This window comes from Haliotis cracherodii, unplaced genomic scaffold, assembly GCF_022045235.1.
Source record: "Haliotis cracherodii isolate W230 unplaced genomic scaffold, xgHalCrac1.p SCAF_7, whole genome shotgun sequence".
Lineage (NCBI taxonomy): Eukaryota > Metazoa > Mollusca > Gastropoda > Lepetellida > Haliotidae > Haliotis > Haliotis cracherodii.
In genome coordinates this window covers 31225808-31242148 of record NW_027266330.1, presented here as the reverse complement: position 1 = coordinate 31242148, position 16341 = coordinate 31225808, and the positions used below count along the sequence as shown (strand labels likewise).

General features: G+C 44.2%; 1 protein-coding gene across 1 annotated transcript in view; it reads right to left on the bottom strand.

The window, feature by feature from the left end:
* The window catches only part of LOC139447508 (alanine--tRNA ligase, cytoplasmic-like), a 28889-nt gene extending 16121 nt beyond the window's left edge, over nt 1-12768 (bottom strand). The window contains exons 1-7 of the mRNA XM_071228909.1: nt 12724-12768; nt 11065-11296; nt 9341-9529; nt 8236-8381; nt 5885-6076; nt 1904-2048; nt 202-347 (exon numbers count right to left, since the gene is read on the bottom strand). Coding sequence (XP_071085010.1) covers nt 202-347; nt 1904-2048; nt 5885-6076; nt 8236-8381; nt 9341-9529; nt 11065-11274 — 1028 coding nt within the window. The 5' untranslated portion in view covers nt 11275-11296; nt 12724-12768. The remainder of the gene's footprint in view (nt 1-201; nt 348-1903; nt 2049-5884; nt 6077-8235; nt 8382-9340; nt 9530-11064; nt 11297-12723) is intronic.
* Nucleotides 12769-16341: the final 3573 nt, after the last annotated feature.

Genomic DNA, 16341 nt, shown 5'->3' with positions numbered 1-16341 from the left:
GGGTATGGTGCTGACAAACCTAGAAACATAATCGCGGCAAACCGGGATTCGAACCCACAATCATAGGTTTCTGGCATGCCAAAGGGACGCAACTCTGCACAGCGAATCGTGGCGCCTTAGACGACTGGGCCACCGGTGCCCCCCACAAGCATCTGTGACTGGGGACCTATTCTAACCAGGAATCTCCCCGTGTTAACTTACTGCAGTCCATCTCGGCCTGGCAGCAGACCGTCCGCTATTGCTACAGACATCATCCTGGCATGGTCAGCCAAGATCCGATACGCCTGGTCAATCCGATGGTGGTCAGACGCGCCGGTCAATCCTTGATAGGCTGGAGCACCTGTCACCTGAACCGCAGATTCAAATTGCAATTTCACTAAAAGATCAAAGGCGCTGACTGTACTTAGCCTGCGATAAAGTACACTTTTTGTGTACGGCCTGACGTCATGGCGCTGTTCAAATTGCCTCCCTAGTGATCTAATGTATCCTAGGTAACATCGTTCTTTCATTACATCAAGCAAGATGGCAGATCCACATCAATTTTCGGTGAAATTTGGTGAAACTTGCAGAAATTTTTCATACTTTTACCGGGAAAGAAATATGGCAAGATGATGTCAACCATGCCACCGGTGATAAACCCAAACATATTCAAACTAATGTGTCCAGTGACAAAATTGTCCGAGGCAGGTGTTGGTGCCCTATGGCTGTCTTTGGACACAGGCGTGAGCAAGCCTTGAACAGTTTCATAACAACATGTGCACCTGTTCTTCAGCGTACAGCATTTAGCAATACACACCTGGTTTGAAGACATGTTAAGCTGTTAACAGATAGCTGGAACGCATCTTGCTTCGCGGAAGAAAATGGAAAAGTATGACATGGCACGTGCTGTCTGAGCACGTGCAAACCGAGGAAAATCAGACTTACTTGAGAAAAGTTCACTTGGTTTTGAGATGTCGTCGCGATAGGACACATATTCATCAGTTTGGTTTGAGATGTCGTCGCGATAGGACGTACATTGAACAGTTTCGTTCTATAGCTCATCAAGGTAGGAAGTAGTAGAACGTGTCAGTTACGATAGGATGCAACAATGCTAGCCAAAATAGGGCTGGACTGATAGGTTGATAGCAATAGATCTGAGAATCAAATTTAGTTAATTTTGACACATTTACATTTCTTCATCTATTTATAAGAAGAGATTCACGTTTAGTTCCCCGAATTTATTATCTGAATTATTTCATCATATCAAGATAGTCACGTTTAGTTCCCCGCATAAAACAGTGAGGGAATTCACATTTTTGTTAATAGTTAATATTCCACTGTGCAACAACACCAGTCAAACAAAACAGCCACTGTTCCTCTTCCTCCACCATGTTCGTCCCACGGCGACGCAATATCACACCCCAGGCCTTCAATTCACGTCGGTTTATTCAATTCAATTCAATTCACAACGCACTTGAGGAATGTTTCGAATCACGTGGCAAAATTGAAGCAAATATACAAAAAACTTAAATTTAAATCCTACCTATTGCCACATACAGATAACAACACACTGAACGGATTATGAAAGTGACCTATTTAAACAATGAAGTTCCCATTTTGTTAGTATTGTATTATGTTCAAAACATAAATGTGTCCCTTGACGTAAGGGTGCAGGCAATAGGTGGAAGAGCCCATCAGTTAGACCTGTTCTAGGATATTCAACTTACTGCCCAGGTCATTACAGATTGTATTTAAAGCCAGGTCTAATAAAACACAAGGTTAATCTTAAATTCAGCATCTTAGAAAAAATGAATCAAGTCTGCTGTAAAACCCTTTGAATCTTGTCAAATCCATCTGAGTCTTTGTTTAACTGACAGCAATATTCAAGTTGACAGCATCTTGTAAATATTAGACCTTGACCTACCTTGTGTATTCTCCTGAATAGAGGCTGGAAAAGGTCAGTGTCATAGTTTGACCTTGACCCCTGTAACACAGCCGTCATCCTCTCAAGGCCCATCCCAGTGTCAACATGCTGTCTCGGAAGCAGCTCCAGACTTCTGTCATGTTTTCTGTGGAATTGATATTAAATCATTCTCAGACCTTAGTATCTTAGTGTTGTATTATTATATCAGCCTGTTACAGGTTTCTAATACATTTTAATGGCATGAGCGACCACTTCCGCTGTCTAGTGGTAGAGCGTCCGGCCGCAGATCGGAAAGTTTGAAACCAAAAGATGATAAAAGATGGTACTTGTTGTTACCCTGCCTAGCACCCTGCATTAAAGGGGAAGTGTACACGCAAAAATCACTTTCTTTCTTTTTCTAAACAAAACGCAATTTTAGAATTAGTTAGTATCTGTGTTTGAAAATATACACTCATTTTTTTCACAGTGAAAGTAGGAAGCACACAATAGTGTGAAAATGTCATGCCGTTATGAGGCCTTCGGTTTCCGAGCTGAACAGGCCTGAGTTATCCCCCTTAGATTATGACGTAATTGGTGCCAATTCAACTGGGTCCCTGTCTATTCTCAACGCAAAAGATATCAAGTACCAGTTTGCGGTAAAACAACATGGCCTACGACACACTCCGGCGCAGTGGTGACTCAGCATAACACTATGCTGGCTGGCATCTGAGATGCTAGAATCACAAAACTGTACCTACACCACGTGAAGCGGCTCTAACAAAGCATGATGACGACATAATGTTTATCAATTGGCACCAATGACGTCATATTGCAAGGGGCATAAGCCATGGTGTTTTTGTTGTGGAAATAGAACACTTGGTAAATGTGAAAAATATAAATCGTTTTAATGCAAAAATAAGTTAATTCATTGTGATATTTATATATTTTTGTCTATGACACTTCTAGGTTAACACTTTCAATGTGGAAAAAGTACAAGAAAAATAGGTTCATTTCCGTGTGAACTTGCCCTTTAAGGAGTTAAAACAAGGACTGGTCGGCTCGGAGTCAGTATACTGTGTCTTAGTGGGGTATTCATGTTAAGCTGCAGCATAGTATCTCAGTGGGCTAGCACTATAAAATTGACATTGTGACATGATTAAGGCATTGAAACCTTGTACCCCACCACCCCCACTGCAGGTCTCACATGATTGAGGCAGGTTGACCTTGTACCCCACAGCCCCCACTGCAGGTCTGACATGATTAAGGCAAGTCGACCTTGTACCCCACCGCCCCCACTGCAGGTCTCACATGATTAAGGCAAGTCGACCTTGTACTCCTCCGCCCCACCTGCAGGTCTGACATGATTAAGGCAGGTCGACCCTGTACCCCTCCGCCCCCACTGCAGGTCTGACATGATTAAGGCAGGTCGACCCTGTACCCCTCCGCCCCACCTGCAGGTCTGACATGATTAAGGCAAGTCGACCTAGTACCCCACCGCCCCCACTGCAGGTCTGACATGATTAAGGCAAGTCGACCTTGTACTCCTCCGCCCCACCTGCAGGTCTGACATGATTGAGGCAGGTCGACCCTGTACCCCTCCGCCCCCACTGCAGGTCTGACATGATTAAGGCAGGTCGACCCTGTACCCCTCCGCCCCACCTGCAGGTCTGACATGATTAAGGCAAGTCGACCTTGTACTCCACCGCCCCACCTGCAGGTCTGACATGATTGAGGCAGGTCGACCCTGTACCCCTCCGCCCCCACTGCAGGTCTGACATGATTAAGGCAAGTCGACCTTGTACCCCACCGCCCCACCTGCAGGTCTGACATGATTAAGGCAGGTCGACCCTGTACCCCTCCGCCCCACCTGCAGGTCTGACATGATTAAGGCAAGTCGACCTTGTACTCCTCCGCCCCATCTGCAGGTCTGACATGATTGAGGCAGGTCGACCTTGTACCCCACCGCCCCATCTGCAGGTCTGACATGATTAAGGCAAGTCGACCTTGTACTCCTCCGCCCCATCTGCAGGTCTGACATGATTGAGGCAGGTCGACCTTGTACCCCACTGCCCCCACTGCAGGTCTGACATGATTAAGGCAAGTCGACCTTGTACTCCTCCGCCCCACCTGCAGGTCTGACATGATTAAGGCAGGTCGACCCTGAATCCCCTCCGCCACCACTGCAGGTCTGACATGATTAAGGCAGGTCGACCCTGTACCCCACTGCCCCCACTGCAGGTCTGACATGATTAAGGCAGGTCGACCCTGTACCCCTCTGCCCCCACTGCAGGTGTCACATGATTAAGGCAGGTCCACCCTGTACCCCACTGCCCCCACTGCAGGTGTCACATGATTAAGGAAGGACGACCTTGTACTCCTCCGCCCCCACTGCAGGTCTCACATGATTAAGGAAGGACGACCTTGTTACCCAACCGCCCCAACTGCAGGTCTGACATGATTGAGGCAGGTCGACCTTGTTACCCAACCGCCCCCACTGCAGGTCTGACATGACTGAGGCAGGTCGACCTTGTTACCCAACCGCCCCCACTGCAGGTCTGACATGATTGAGGCAGGTCGACCTTGTTACCCAACCGCCCCCACTGCAGGTCTGACATGATTGAGGCAGGTCGACCCTGTACCCCTCCGCCCCCAGTGCAGGTCTCACATGATTAAGGAAGGACGACCTTGTACCCCTCCGCCCCCACTGCAGGTCTGACATGATTAAGGCAGGTCGACCTTGTACCCCACCGCCCCACCTGCAGGTCTGACATGATTAAGGCAGGTCGACCCTGTACCCCTCCGCCCCACCTGCAGGTCTGACATGATTAAGGCAAGTCGACCTTGTACTCCTCCGCCCCATCTGCAGGTCTGACATGATTGAGGCAGGTCGACCTTGTACCCCACCGCCCCATCTGCAGGTCTGACATGATTAAGGCAAGTCGACCTTGTACCCCACCGCCCCCACTGCAGGTCTGACATGATTAAGGCAAGTCGACCTTGTACTCCTCCGCCCCACCTGCAGGTCTGACATGATTAAGGCAGGTCGACCCTGAATCCCCTCCGCCACCACTGCAGGTCTCACATGATTAAGGCAGGTCGACCCTGTACCCCACCGCCTCAACTGCAGGTCTGACATGATTAAGGCAGGTCGACCCTGTACCCCACTGCCCCCACTGCAGGTCTGACATGATTAAGGCAGGTCGACCCTGTACCCCTCTGCCCCCACTGCAGGTGTCACATGATTAAGGCAGGTCCACCCTGTACCCCACTGCCCCCACTGCAGGTCTCACATGATTAAGGCAAGTCGACCTTGTACCCCACTGCCCCCACTGCAGGTCTGACATGATTGAGGCAGGTCGACCTTGTTACCCAACCGCCCCCACTGCAGGTCTGACATGACTGAGGCAGGTCGACCTTGTTACCCAACCGCTCCCACTGCAGGTCTGACATGATTGAGGCAGGTCGACCTTGTTACCCAACTGCCCCCACTGCAGGTCTGACATGATTGAGGCAGGTCGACCCTGTACCCCACCGCCCCCAGTGCAGGTCTCACATGATTAAGGAAGGACGACCTTGTACTCCTCCGCCCCCACTGCAGGTCTCACATGATTAAGGAAGGACGACCTTGTTACCCAACCGCCCCAACTGCAGGTCTGACATGATTGAGGCAGGTCGACCTTGTTACCCAACCGCCCCCACTGCAGGTCTGACATGACTGAGGCAGGTCGACCTTGTTACCCAACCGCCCCCACTGCAGGTCTGACATGATTGAGGCAGGTCGACCTTGTTACCCAACCGCCCCCACTGCAGGTCTGACATGATTAAGGAAGGACGACCTTGTACCCCTCCGCCCCCACTGCAGGTCTGACATGATTAAGGCAGGTCGACCTTGTACCCCACCGCCCCCACTGCAGGTCTCACATGGTTAAGGAAGGAAGACCTTGTACCCCACCGCCCCCACTGCAGGTCTGATGACATGATTAAGGCAGGTCCACCCTGTACCTGTTATACTGCATGAAGACCAGGTTCCAGATCTCCACCACTTCTGGGGAGTCGGCGTTGACGAGGTGAGACGAGGTGCGACTTCCAACGTGGTCGAAGTGTATCTCAGTGCACGGCCCGCACGGCCCCGTCTCGCCCATGTCCCAGAAGTTGTCCTTCATCCCAAAAGGAAGCACACGATTGGCTGGAACACTGGAAGACAAAAGTTGATACAGCCTTATCATTCAGTCATATCAGTGCATGGAAACACACTGTAATACCAGTGTACCGTATTTCCTCTATTAGTCACCCTGGTGTTAAGTACTTTTATGCAACATGTTGGTTCGACATCTGTTAAAGGTTGTTGTTGGTTTGTTGTTTAACGCCGCACTCAGCAATATTCCAGCTATATGACGGCGGTCTGTAAATAATCAAGTCTGGAACAGACAATCCAGTGATTAATATCATGAGCATCGATCCACGCAATTGGGATCGATGACATGTGTCAACCAAGTCAGCGAGCCTGACCACGCGATCCTGTTAGTCGCCTCTTACTACAAGCATAGTCGCCTTTTACGACAAGCATAGTCACCTTTTACGGCCAGCATATATTCTGGTAATGTTGGCAGTGTGACAACTCACTACCTTAGGCTTAAAAAATAATAGTCCTGGTTCTCAGGCACTGCCCACATCATCATAAAGTTCATTGCATGTTTCGTTTTTGTTTCTATTTTCAATTTTTTTTGTCCATAGTGTTTTTAGGATTTTTATGGTTTTTTTAAATGGATTTTAAAAACAAAGCATGTGGCAGACTTTATGATGATGCGGATGGTGCCTGAGAACCAAAACTATTATCTTTTTTAGCCTTTCTCAATCCAGAATTCCAGTCACACAAAGGTTACATTTACAGGATTTATCATTAAAAGGGAATAACTTACCGTAAGTTAATGTGACAGGGATCAATAAGTTCATCAAATGATGGACCCGGGATCTAAGAGAGACCCAGCTTCTATATTTTGGACAGAGCATATGACCAAGTGCCAATTAGAGGCCCATGTGGAACGGAGGCCGGGCGTCTAATACAGTAAATACGGTACTTGCAAGATATTGGGATCTCAGGACGATGTCTTGGAAGAAATAGAAATTAGTAAAACATCAACCTCTATATGTTTCCTCTTAATAATGCTAAGATCTTCAGAAAGAATACCATGAAGATGAAGACAATCACTATCATTATCACGTTTATTAATAGCATTTTCCTCTTCATTTAGGATCGCTACAGTAAATCATCTTATCAAACGAGGGGAGCTATGAGATAGGTTTGTGAAAAAGAATTAATGAAACAAGAGTTAGTTGGCATACACAAGGACAAATATAACATGGCACTAATTCAACCTCCTTCAAATCAGATCTTAGTTCTTGCTACTGCTAAGGCCATGTCTGAGGACATTCCATTGTGGGTCACGTCAGAATGACCCCTTGCACACCTTGACCTCCCAATGAAATGACAATGATCTTTGTGTGTAGCGGCAGCGAGCACAATGATCTTATTATAATGAGATGGAGCACTAATTTTACAAGGAATGCGACAGTCATTAGACCAAGAAGCTTCATATTTTAGTGGCTGAATAGAATGTTACCATTAGGGTGTTGTGTACATATCTGACTCTCTTTAAACAATGTACAAACAAAACTGAGGGAACTTGGAATACACATGAGTGAGTGAGTTTGGTTTTCAACGGCTTTTAGCAATATTCCAGCAATATCATGGCAGGGGACACCAGATATGGGCTTCACACATTGTACCCATGTCGGGAATCAAACCAGGGTCTTCGGCATGACGGGCTTTTTTTTTTTATTTTGGGAAACGTATCTCAGGAATTTTCAAATCTACAGTTACAAGTATTACAGTCTCCTAGTAGTATCTGTGTGGGTTCAAACATATTTTTATTTTCGTAAATTAAACAGAGACTGGATTAGTAATATGATATATTGATTATTATGGCCCCAGTAACACATACAATCAAAAGTGTTTCTGCATTGATCATTCCAATAGATGTTTGTTTGTTTGTTATTTATTACCACACTAGGAACTTTTTCAGGCATATTATGACCCTCTGTAAAAAGAAAATGGAGTCTCGATCAGACAAACCAGTGATTAATATAATGAGCAATGTCAGACGCTGTTGGGGAATGATGAAACATGATCTACCAAATCACTGAACCTGACCACCCAATCCACTAAAGCTGCAGGCGAACCCATTCAAGGCTAAAGGTTAAGTCGCCTCTTACAACAAGCATAGGTTGCTGGAGGCCTATTCTAAACAGGAATCTGAAGGGCGTTCCACAATGTGTAAATAAAGAACCCTGACCCAAGTGCCAGCCAAATGTCCCTGCACTCCACATCTGGCGCTAGTCCCAAGAGCTCGTCTCCTCCGAAGTAGGTGAAGTACAGTCTGTCTAACGGAAGGTTGTACACCTGCGTCAACAGCTCCAGCGCCATCTGGCAGGATTCTTGCTGCAACCATGCAAACATGCAATCAAATCAATGTTTCAATAAAGATATCCAAGACCTCACCCACCACACCACCTGATGAGGGAGTAAGTATATACTCCGAAACGTTGGGTTCCTCATAATAAAGAAGTTGACATCCATAAATTCTCTTCCTAACAACTTTTAGGACTGTGTGCAAGAGAGCAGGGCTTGATGATGCTTTAAACAATATTCCAACTCACGGAGGGGAGACACCAAGAATGGGCTTCACACAGTGGACCCAGTGTGTCAATCCATCCACTTACCCACTGCCCCAATGCCCTGAATGAGTGAAGATGTTCTGCTAACTAATAAGCGATGAAGCTGGCTAATTGTTTGTTTGTATGTTTGTTGCTTAACGCCGCACTCAGCAATATTCCAGCTATGTGACGGTGGTCTGTAAATAATTGAGTCTGGACCAGACAATCCAGTGATTGACATCCTGTGCATTGATCTACGCAATTGGGATACAATGACATGATTCAACCAAGTCAGCAAGTCTGACCACCCAATCCCGTTAGATGCCTCTTACGACAAGCATAGTCGCTTTTTACGGCAGGCATGGGTTGCTGAAGACCTACCCTAACCCGAATTTTCACGGGTCTACTGATTGTAAAGTTTGAATATGTGGAACCAGACAATCCTGTTATAGAAATTGTGATCAATGGTCCACGCCATGGGGTATGATGACATGCAATCTCAGCTGCCTAAAAAAGATAGATTAGTATACACAACAGTTTTAATCAAGAAAATAATACATGAATATATTTAAATAGTTTCCCTGAGATAAATCCTTGCATTTTGCTATGAAATAACTACAAGTTGAATTCACGGTAAATCAATGATGTAAACGGTAGCGTCTTGATGCACTGGCGCCATGGGTGTATCACATCAGCACAAACTCCTTGCACTGACCAAGAAAGGGTTGCTTTACTGTGCCGTACCTTGAAGTAATCTCCAAATGACCAGCTTCCCAGCATCTCAAAGAACGTGTGGTGGGTGAGGTCATGACCCACATCCTCAAGGTCGTTGTGCTTGCCCCCAACGCGGATACATTTCTGTGAGTTGACCGCACGGTGAAGGCCCTCGAGTCGACTCCCTGGCTGCACGGCGCCGAGGAACAGCGGCTTGAACTGAAACAACACCTTGTCTTCCTCATCTCGGAAACACATGGCCGTTACTTCGTCACTTCCAGAACCTTTTTCTCAAAGATTAGGGGCCACTATAATGCTGACAAATAATTTTGAGGCTCTCACACAATGTTTGGATTGTACTTTGCTTAGGAAATACAAGTCATGGAGGTGTTTATCGTGCAAAGAAACACTGCAGGGAGAATAAACCACTTGGGGTGTTTGTTTATTCTCCCTGCAGTGTCTTATTGTATGATAAACAACAGCCATGAGTTGTTTATTTATTACATTAGATATCAACATTATATACAGCCTCTTTAAGGATGTTAATAAAGTTTACAAGCTTTTAAATATATTTACCTGTATTTAAACAAAGGGACAAAGTCATCTAAATCCCCCACAATGGGGAATACTTGTCATGAACATGTCAACTAATCATATTTATATATATTTTGTTGCCATGGAAACTAGATTATTTTTTTTAGAAAATCGCAATATATCAACAGGCACCAGTTCCTAACTAGATCTGTCTATGTGCCAAGTTTTGAGCAGACATATATGGTTTTGACTGCTTCAGAAATGAGCACTACCACCACTTCCAGCATCAGTCAAAGTTGTTGCCATGGAAATACAAAAACTATTTTTGTCGAAAATCCCAAAATATCAAAGGGCACCAGTTCACCAGTAGACCTATCTATGCGCCAAGTTTGGTGACGAAATATCGTATGTTTTTCAAAATCTTCTACAGAAACAAGCACTACTACCATTTCCAGTCTAATTCAAAGTTGTTGCCATGGAAATTCTAAAAATATTTTTGTCGAAAATCCCAAAATATTAAAAGGCACCAGTAGCACCCATGAACCCTTAATGTCTGTTCTCTGGTCCCTGGTGTGGTGTAATAACCCGTAAACCCTTTGGTCATGTCATGAATATGTCAGCTAGTCATAAATAGTAGATGTCAGTAATAAATCCCAAATTGAAATGAAATAGTTCCCAATTCATATTATTTCCAAATGATTGCAAACAAAAACTAATGTTAGTGCTTTGCAGAGCGGACTCATATTACTCTGATAACAGAGTGTGTGAGCGTGGTTTTTACGCCGCTTTTCATGTTTTTTACGCCGATTCCAGCAATATCTCGACAGGGGACACATTGTACCCATGTCGGGAATAGAACCTGGGTCTTCGGCTTGACGAGCGAACACTTTAACCACGAGGCTACCCGACCGCCCTTCTGATAACAGAACTTAGAATGACAGCGTGTTACATTATTACATTTGATGCCATGTTGAAATACCTCTAGATTTATGGGGGGAAACTACATTTATAATGAACATGCTCATAACGAACTGATGGATGTAACGAAACTATTTTTAGTCCCAAACATTTGATGTATATATACTGTATATATGCTTGTAACGAACTACAGTTATAACAAAAAAAAATTAGCGGTCCCTTTGAGTTCATTTTAACCATAGTTTACTGTATTTATGTAAATATTAATTTTGAACAAAATGACAGTTCCTGCCTGTGTGTACCTGCATCATGCCAGCGTTCGTGAAGTAGGTCCCTTGTTTCTTGTTGGGGACGACGGAGGAGGAGGGGACATGGATGTGGTCATGGTTATCCTTGAAGTAGGAGATGAAGGCGCTGCGGACGTTGCTGCTGCTCCAGGAACTGCTGTATCGCCACGACGGGTGAAGTCGGGGACTGCTGATGTGGAGTCTGAAGAGAATCCTCAGGTACATCTTGTACAGTGGAGTAGAGATTCTGAAAACATTGCACACTAGGAGTGAGTGAGTGAGTGAGTGAGTGAGTGAGTGAGTGAGTGAGTGAGTGAGTGAGTATAGGTGGGTGGGTGAGTGAGTGAGTGAGCGAGCGAGCGAGAAAGCATTTGGGGTTTTACCCTACACAAAATATTTAAAGGGGCACTAATCTCTCGCTTCTACCCGGCTGTCTAACACTGCCCGCTAGGGTTCACTAACTGCCGTGAGTGAATTTGCTCCTAATGCAAAAATAATTGGATAAATATCATTACATAACTGCTTGAGACGACCAAAGCTAACACCGTATTCGTGCGTGCGTGATTCCCATGCACCCTTTCGAGTTGAGTTGAAAGGTTCAACTGTGTCATATGGCCCTGTGACACAGGGGTAGCATTATGTAGATGGCTGTTACAATGAATGCTCGTTCCACCCGTGACGACCAGGTCTGGTCGTTGATGAAATATAGTGATAGCTAAATAGACAGATTTTTTATTCATGCACGGATTGTCTTTAAATGTAATATCCAGTTATGTATGACTGTTTAATAATCTCATACCAACTTTGACTGGAGTAGGTCCAATTTTTTTTCAGATATTGTAATAAACGTCAGTACCATAAATTAACTTCCAGACTATAGAGTTGTTAAGGGAATTCAGTTGAAATAGATACTATATATTCATATTCACAGACCTTCTGACTGAGGTCGGACGCCTTGTCCACATGACCAAAGAGGTTAACCCCGTCAGCAAGCTGACAATATAAATACATCATCTGTGGGATGACTCCATGCTACATACAGGCAAAGACAGCACCACATTCAAATGACACCAAATTGGCTAAAAGGGGCATAAGATTCTAACTGGAATTCTTCTTGGGTGGAAGGATTGCCTCCGTGGTATAGAGGTAGAGTGTCTTGGACGTGACGTTAAACCCAATTTCACCTCACCTCTTTGATAGAAGAATGAATAAAAAACGTATTGTTGGAAATATGATTCCCTTCCTGATACAGTAATAATTCTTTGAGAGAAGTTCGATGACACACAGAAATCTGCTAAAGTCAGGTACCATTGCATATTTGTCTTTTCCTGCATCTATATATAACCTGATAACATGTTTATCTCATTGAGTGACCTGCAAAGATGATATGAAGATACGGTGTCTTTTTCCGGAGGTCGAGGTGCTGTTTCCCTTGCAATTTGTGTCGTTCTCAAGCGCTGTCGTTTTAGTTATAACCTCCAGTACATATTCATAGCGAGAATTAGCCTAATAAGCCTACTCGGCATCACAACCGGTCGTGTCTATTTCCACTGTTGTACTTCCTGTGAGGAAGAAATATTTAAGGGCCAAGATCACAGAGACAAGGGAGAATAACATTAGTGTGACTGTCATGTACATGTCTATACTGTATCACCAAATTCCTCGAGCCAATACCTTTCTAGACAAGCGGGTTTGACATTTACATGTCTCTCATGGGCGCAGCCATGTTGGAAATATTAACATACGGACAAAAATATTTTTAACATGTATATATTCGAAATATTGCAATTCAGAGTTCGTACGTTTTAATATCAATCACTATCACACTAATTTATTATCCTAAGAACATAAGCAATGGTGCATATTTGTTCGATACGCTTGTAAAATGTACTTAATAAGTAATTGTGATCCGGTTAAAGTGCAATCCGAAAATATCCGGTGGTCAAAGGGAGATAAGCGCCCTTGTCATCACTCGCATCTTTCCGTAATCTACAGTCTCGATCTTACGGCTTGTCCCAGAACTGCATGAGTCGGTCACGAATAAACTCGTTTATTAAAATAGATTCCAGAATGTCGATCACTCCCTAATTTTCATATGTGAAAGTTAATCAATATATCTAATTTTAACCTGCTGTTTGAAATCTCACACTAGTTTCTATTTGAACAAAAAAGAAAATATAACATTGAAACAAGAAAAAGCCACGTTTTATATATTGTTTAAATTAAAATACAACAATGTTATACCAGAAAAGAACTAAATAGGGCTTTCGTTTCTTTGATATTTTTTCTTCGTAACAAAAGTCGATGTATGTTTTTAACATGCATTATTCTAAATACACAGATTGTGTAGGCCGTTTGTTATGGAACATAATATTTGATTATACAAAGTGAATGAGTGAGTGAGTTTGATTCAGCGCCGCTTTGATCAGTATTCCTGTTATATTACGGCGTGTCAGCTTGATATTTGAGGAAAGCCCGCAGTGATGCAAGTCTTAGACTTTAAAGGTGAAAGACACGAGCACGGGTATGGTGCTGACAGACCAAAAAGGTGGATCGAGGTGAACCGGGATTCGAACCCAGGATCATATATTTCTAGCTTGCCCATGGGACGCAACTCTGCACAGCGACTTGAGGCGCCTACGACGACTGCGCTACCAGTGCCCCCATATTATACTGAGACCCTGTAGGCATTAAGTACAATTTGGTCTTAACGACCACATTCGATCTCTGTTGAAAATGCATCCGTTCACTCAAGAATTCATTCCCATGAAGCCCAGGATTAAACTTGGTCTTCAGCAACCCATGACTGTCTTAACACGATCGGGAAGCCAGGCTCGCAGTATACTGGTTGAAGCATGTCTGACCGCCTCCGTGGTCTAGTGGTAGAGCGTCTGCCTGGACAGCGGAAGGTCCGGGGTTCGACCCCGGCCGCGTCATACCAAAAGACGTTAAAAGATAGAACTTGTGGTTACCCTGTCTAACGCTTGGGATTAAGGGGCTGAAACAAGGACTGGTCGGCTCAGAGTCAGTATACTGTGTCTGAGTGGGATGTCCATGTTAAACTGCGGCATAGTATCTCAATGTGCTAGCACTATAAATCGGCATCAGTCAGGACTAGTACAAGCAGCCACACACACACATACGTGCATGCACGTCGCTATATAAGTCCAATAATCTTGGACGCGACGTTAAACCCCATTTCACTTCACCTCATCGTATCTTAATTTTGTAGATCGACGCTCATGATGTCAATGACTAGATTGTGTTGTTCAGACTCGAATATTTACAGACCGCCGTCACATGGTTGGAATATGTTGCGGAGTGTGACGTTACACAACAAACAAACAAATCACGAACTCATTAAGGTCTGGTTCAAGAGGCTATATTATTTTATCATAATACTGATGGTATATCGATGTTGCATGTGAGATTCACAGACGCAGGACTCGTGAAGATTCCGGGGTAGAATAGGTCTTCAGCAACCCATGCTTGTCGTTAAAGGCAATTACGGAATCGGGTGGTCAGGCTCGCTGACTTGGTTGATGCATGTCATCGATCCCAACTGCGTGGATCGATGCTCATGATATCAATCACTGGATTGTCTGGTCCAGACTCGATTATTTACAGACCGCCGTCATATAGCTGGAATATTGCTGAGTGCGGCGTTAAACAACAAACCAACCAACCAACCAACCAACCACAGACGCAGAGGCAGCCTTCATTGTCTAACATGAACTATTTGTTGTGCACAGTTCGTTCAGTCCCCACACATAAAAATAAATATCAACACATTCAGACAAACAATACAGGTGGCACAGTCTGCACGAGGCGCCTACCGGACAAACTTGTCTTTATCTTGTCATGTTTACAAACTTTCTCCCTAGGCGCACAGAGAGACCCGCAATACACATTCAGCAGAAGAAGGGACGGTCGTCAAGCTGACGTGTTGTAGCTGCTGTGGAATTATTTCGTGCTGGTACTGTATCTATTTTCACATTTTGTTCTCTTTGGGATGACCGTGGGTTCGAATCCAAGATTATAAAAATGTATTTTGGCCCGTCAGCACCGTATCCGTTTTCACCACAGAAGGATGTCCCCCCGCGCCGTGATATTGTTGGAATATTGCTAAAAGCGGCGTAAAATCAAACTCACTCACTCACACCACAGAGGTAAAAGTGTCCGACTTTCGTCTCAGTGGAGTTTGCTCACACTATAAAACGTCGATACGCTGTGACAAAGTGGAATACTATAAAAGGTGGTATTAAACCCTGTTCACCCACGCAACCACTTACTCGCTTAATGTGGTCTGAAGATGTGGGGTAGCCCAGTGGTTAAAGCGTTTGCTCGTCACGCTGAAGACCCGGGTTCGATTCCCGACATGGGTATAAAGTGTAAAGCCCATTTTTTGGTGTCCCACGCCGTGATATTGGTGGAATATTGCTAAAAGCGGCGTAAAACCATACTCACTCACTCACTCAACACGTATGGTGATATATTGTCTCAGATATAAATGCCTTTTAACGAGGCCTTATATTAACTCCTAGGTTATTGTCAATTTCGGGAGTCACACCTAGGGAGTTTGACATCATTGTATGGCAATCCATATCTTAAATTCAAATCAAAATACCATCAATCCTTGATAAGAAAAACCTCGACTAATGTATATGCATTTCGGAAAGTCGTAGATAGGTTTTTATTTATTTCAGGGAGGAGATTGCATAAATTATTATTTTATAACCTTATTGCAAATGTCTCAACTCGATGTTTCGATCTAACGGCAAATTAAAGCAGGCCTTTATTTCGTTAGATACATCGATATATATCCGTTGTTTTTTCAAGGATTTGAAAGACATGTTTATAAATACTGTAAATCCTTGAATAAACGACGAGTCAACGGATTCATCGAGAGAATTAAGCGTCTACCTTGAATAATGAGAAGGGAAATTTGAAACAACTTGATGCAATTAAACGCATCTCAGCAAACATAAATAACGTGTCTTGGAGTTTCCGTAATATACATCGGGCACCGATCAGCATTAAGGTTAACGTTAACGTTAACGTTAATACATTTGCTCCATTGTTATCAGTGTGTATGCACATGAAACACATGAAGAATAACGATGACTTAAAAGAATTCCCAATTTTTACAATGAGATCAGCTGTTAACACTGGACAGAATCAATGCCACGTGAGTCATTACGTTTCTCATCGTCAGAGACCATGGTCTCTAACATATAGTCAACATCACGTTACAATTATTATTATTTTTAGACGCACCCCTAACCTGTTCTA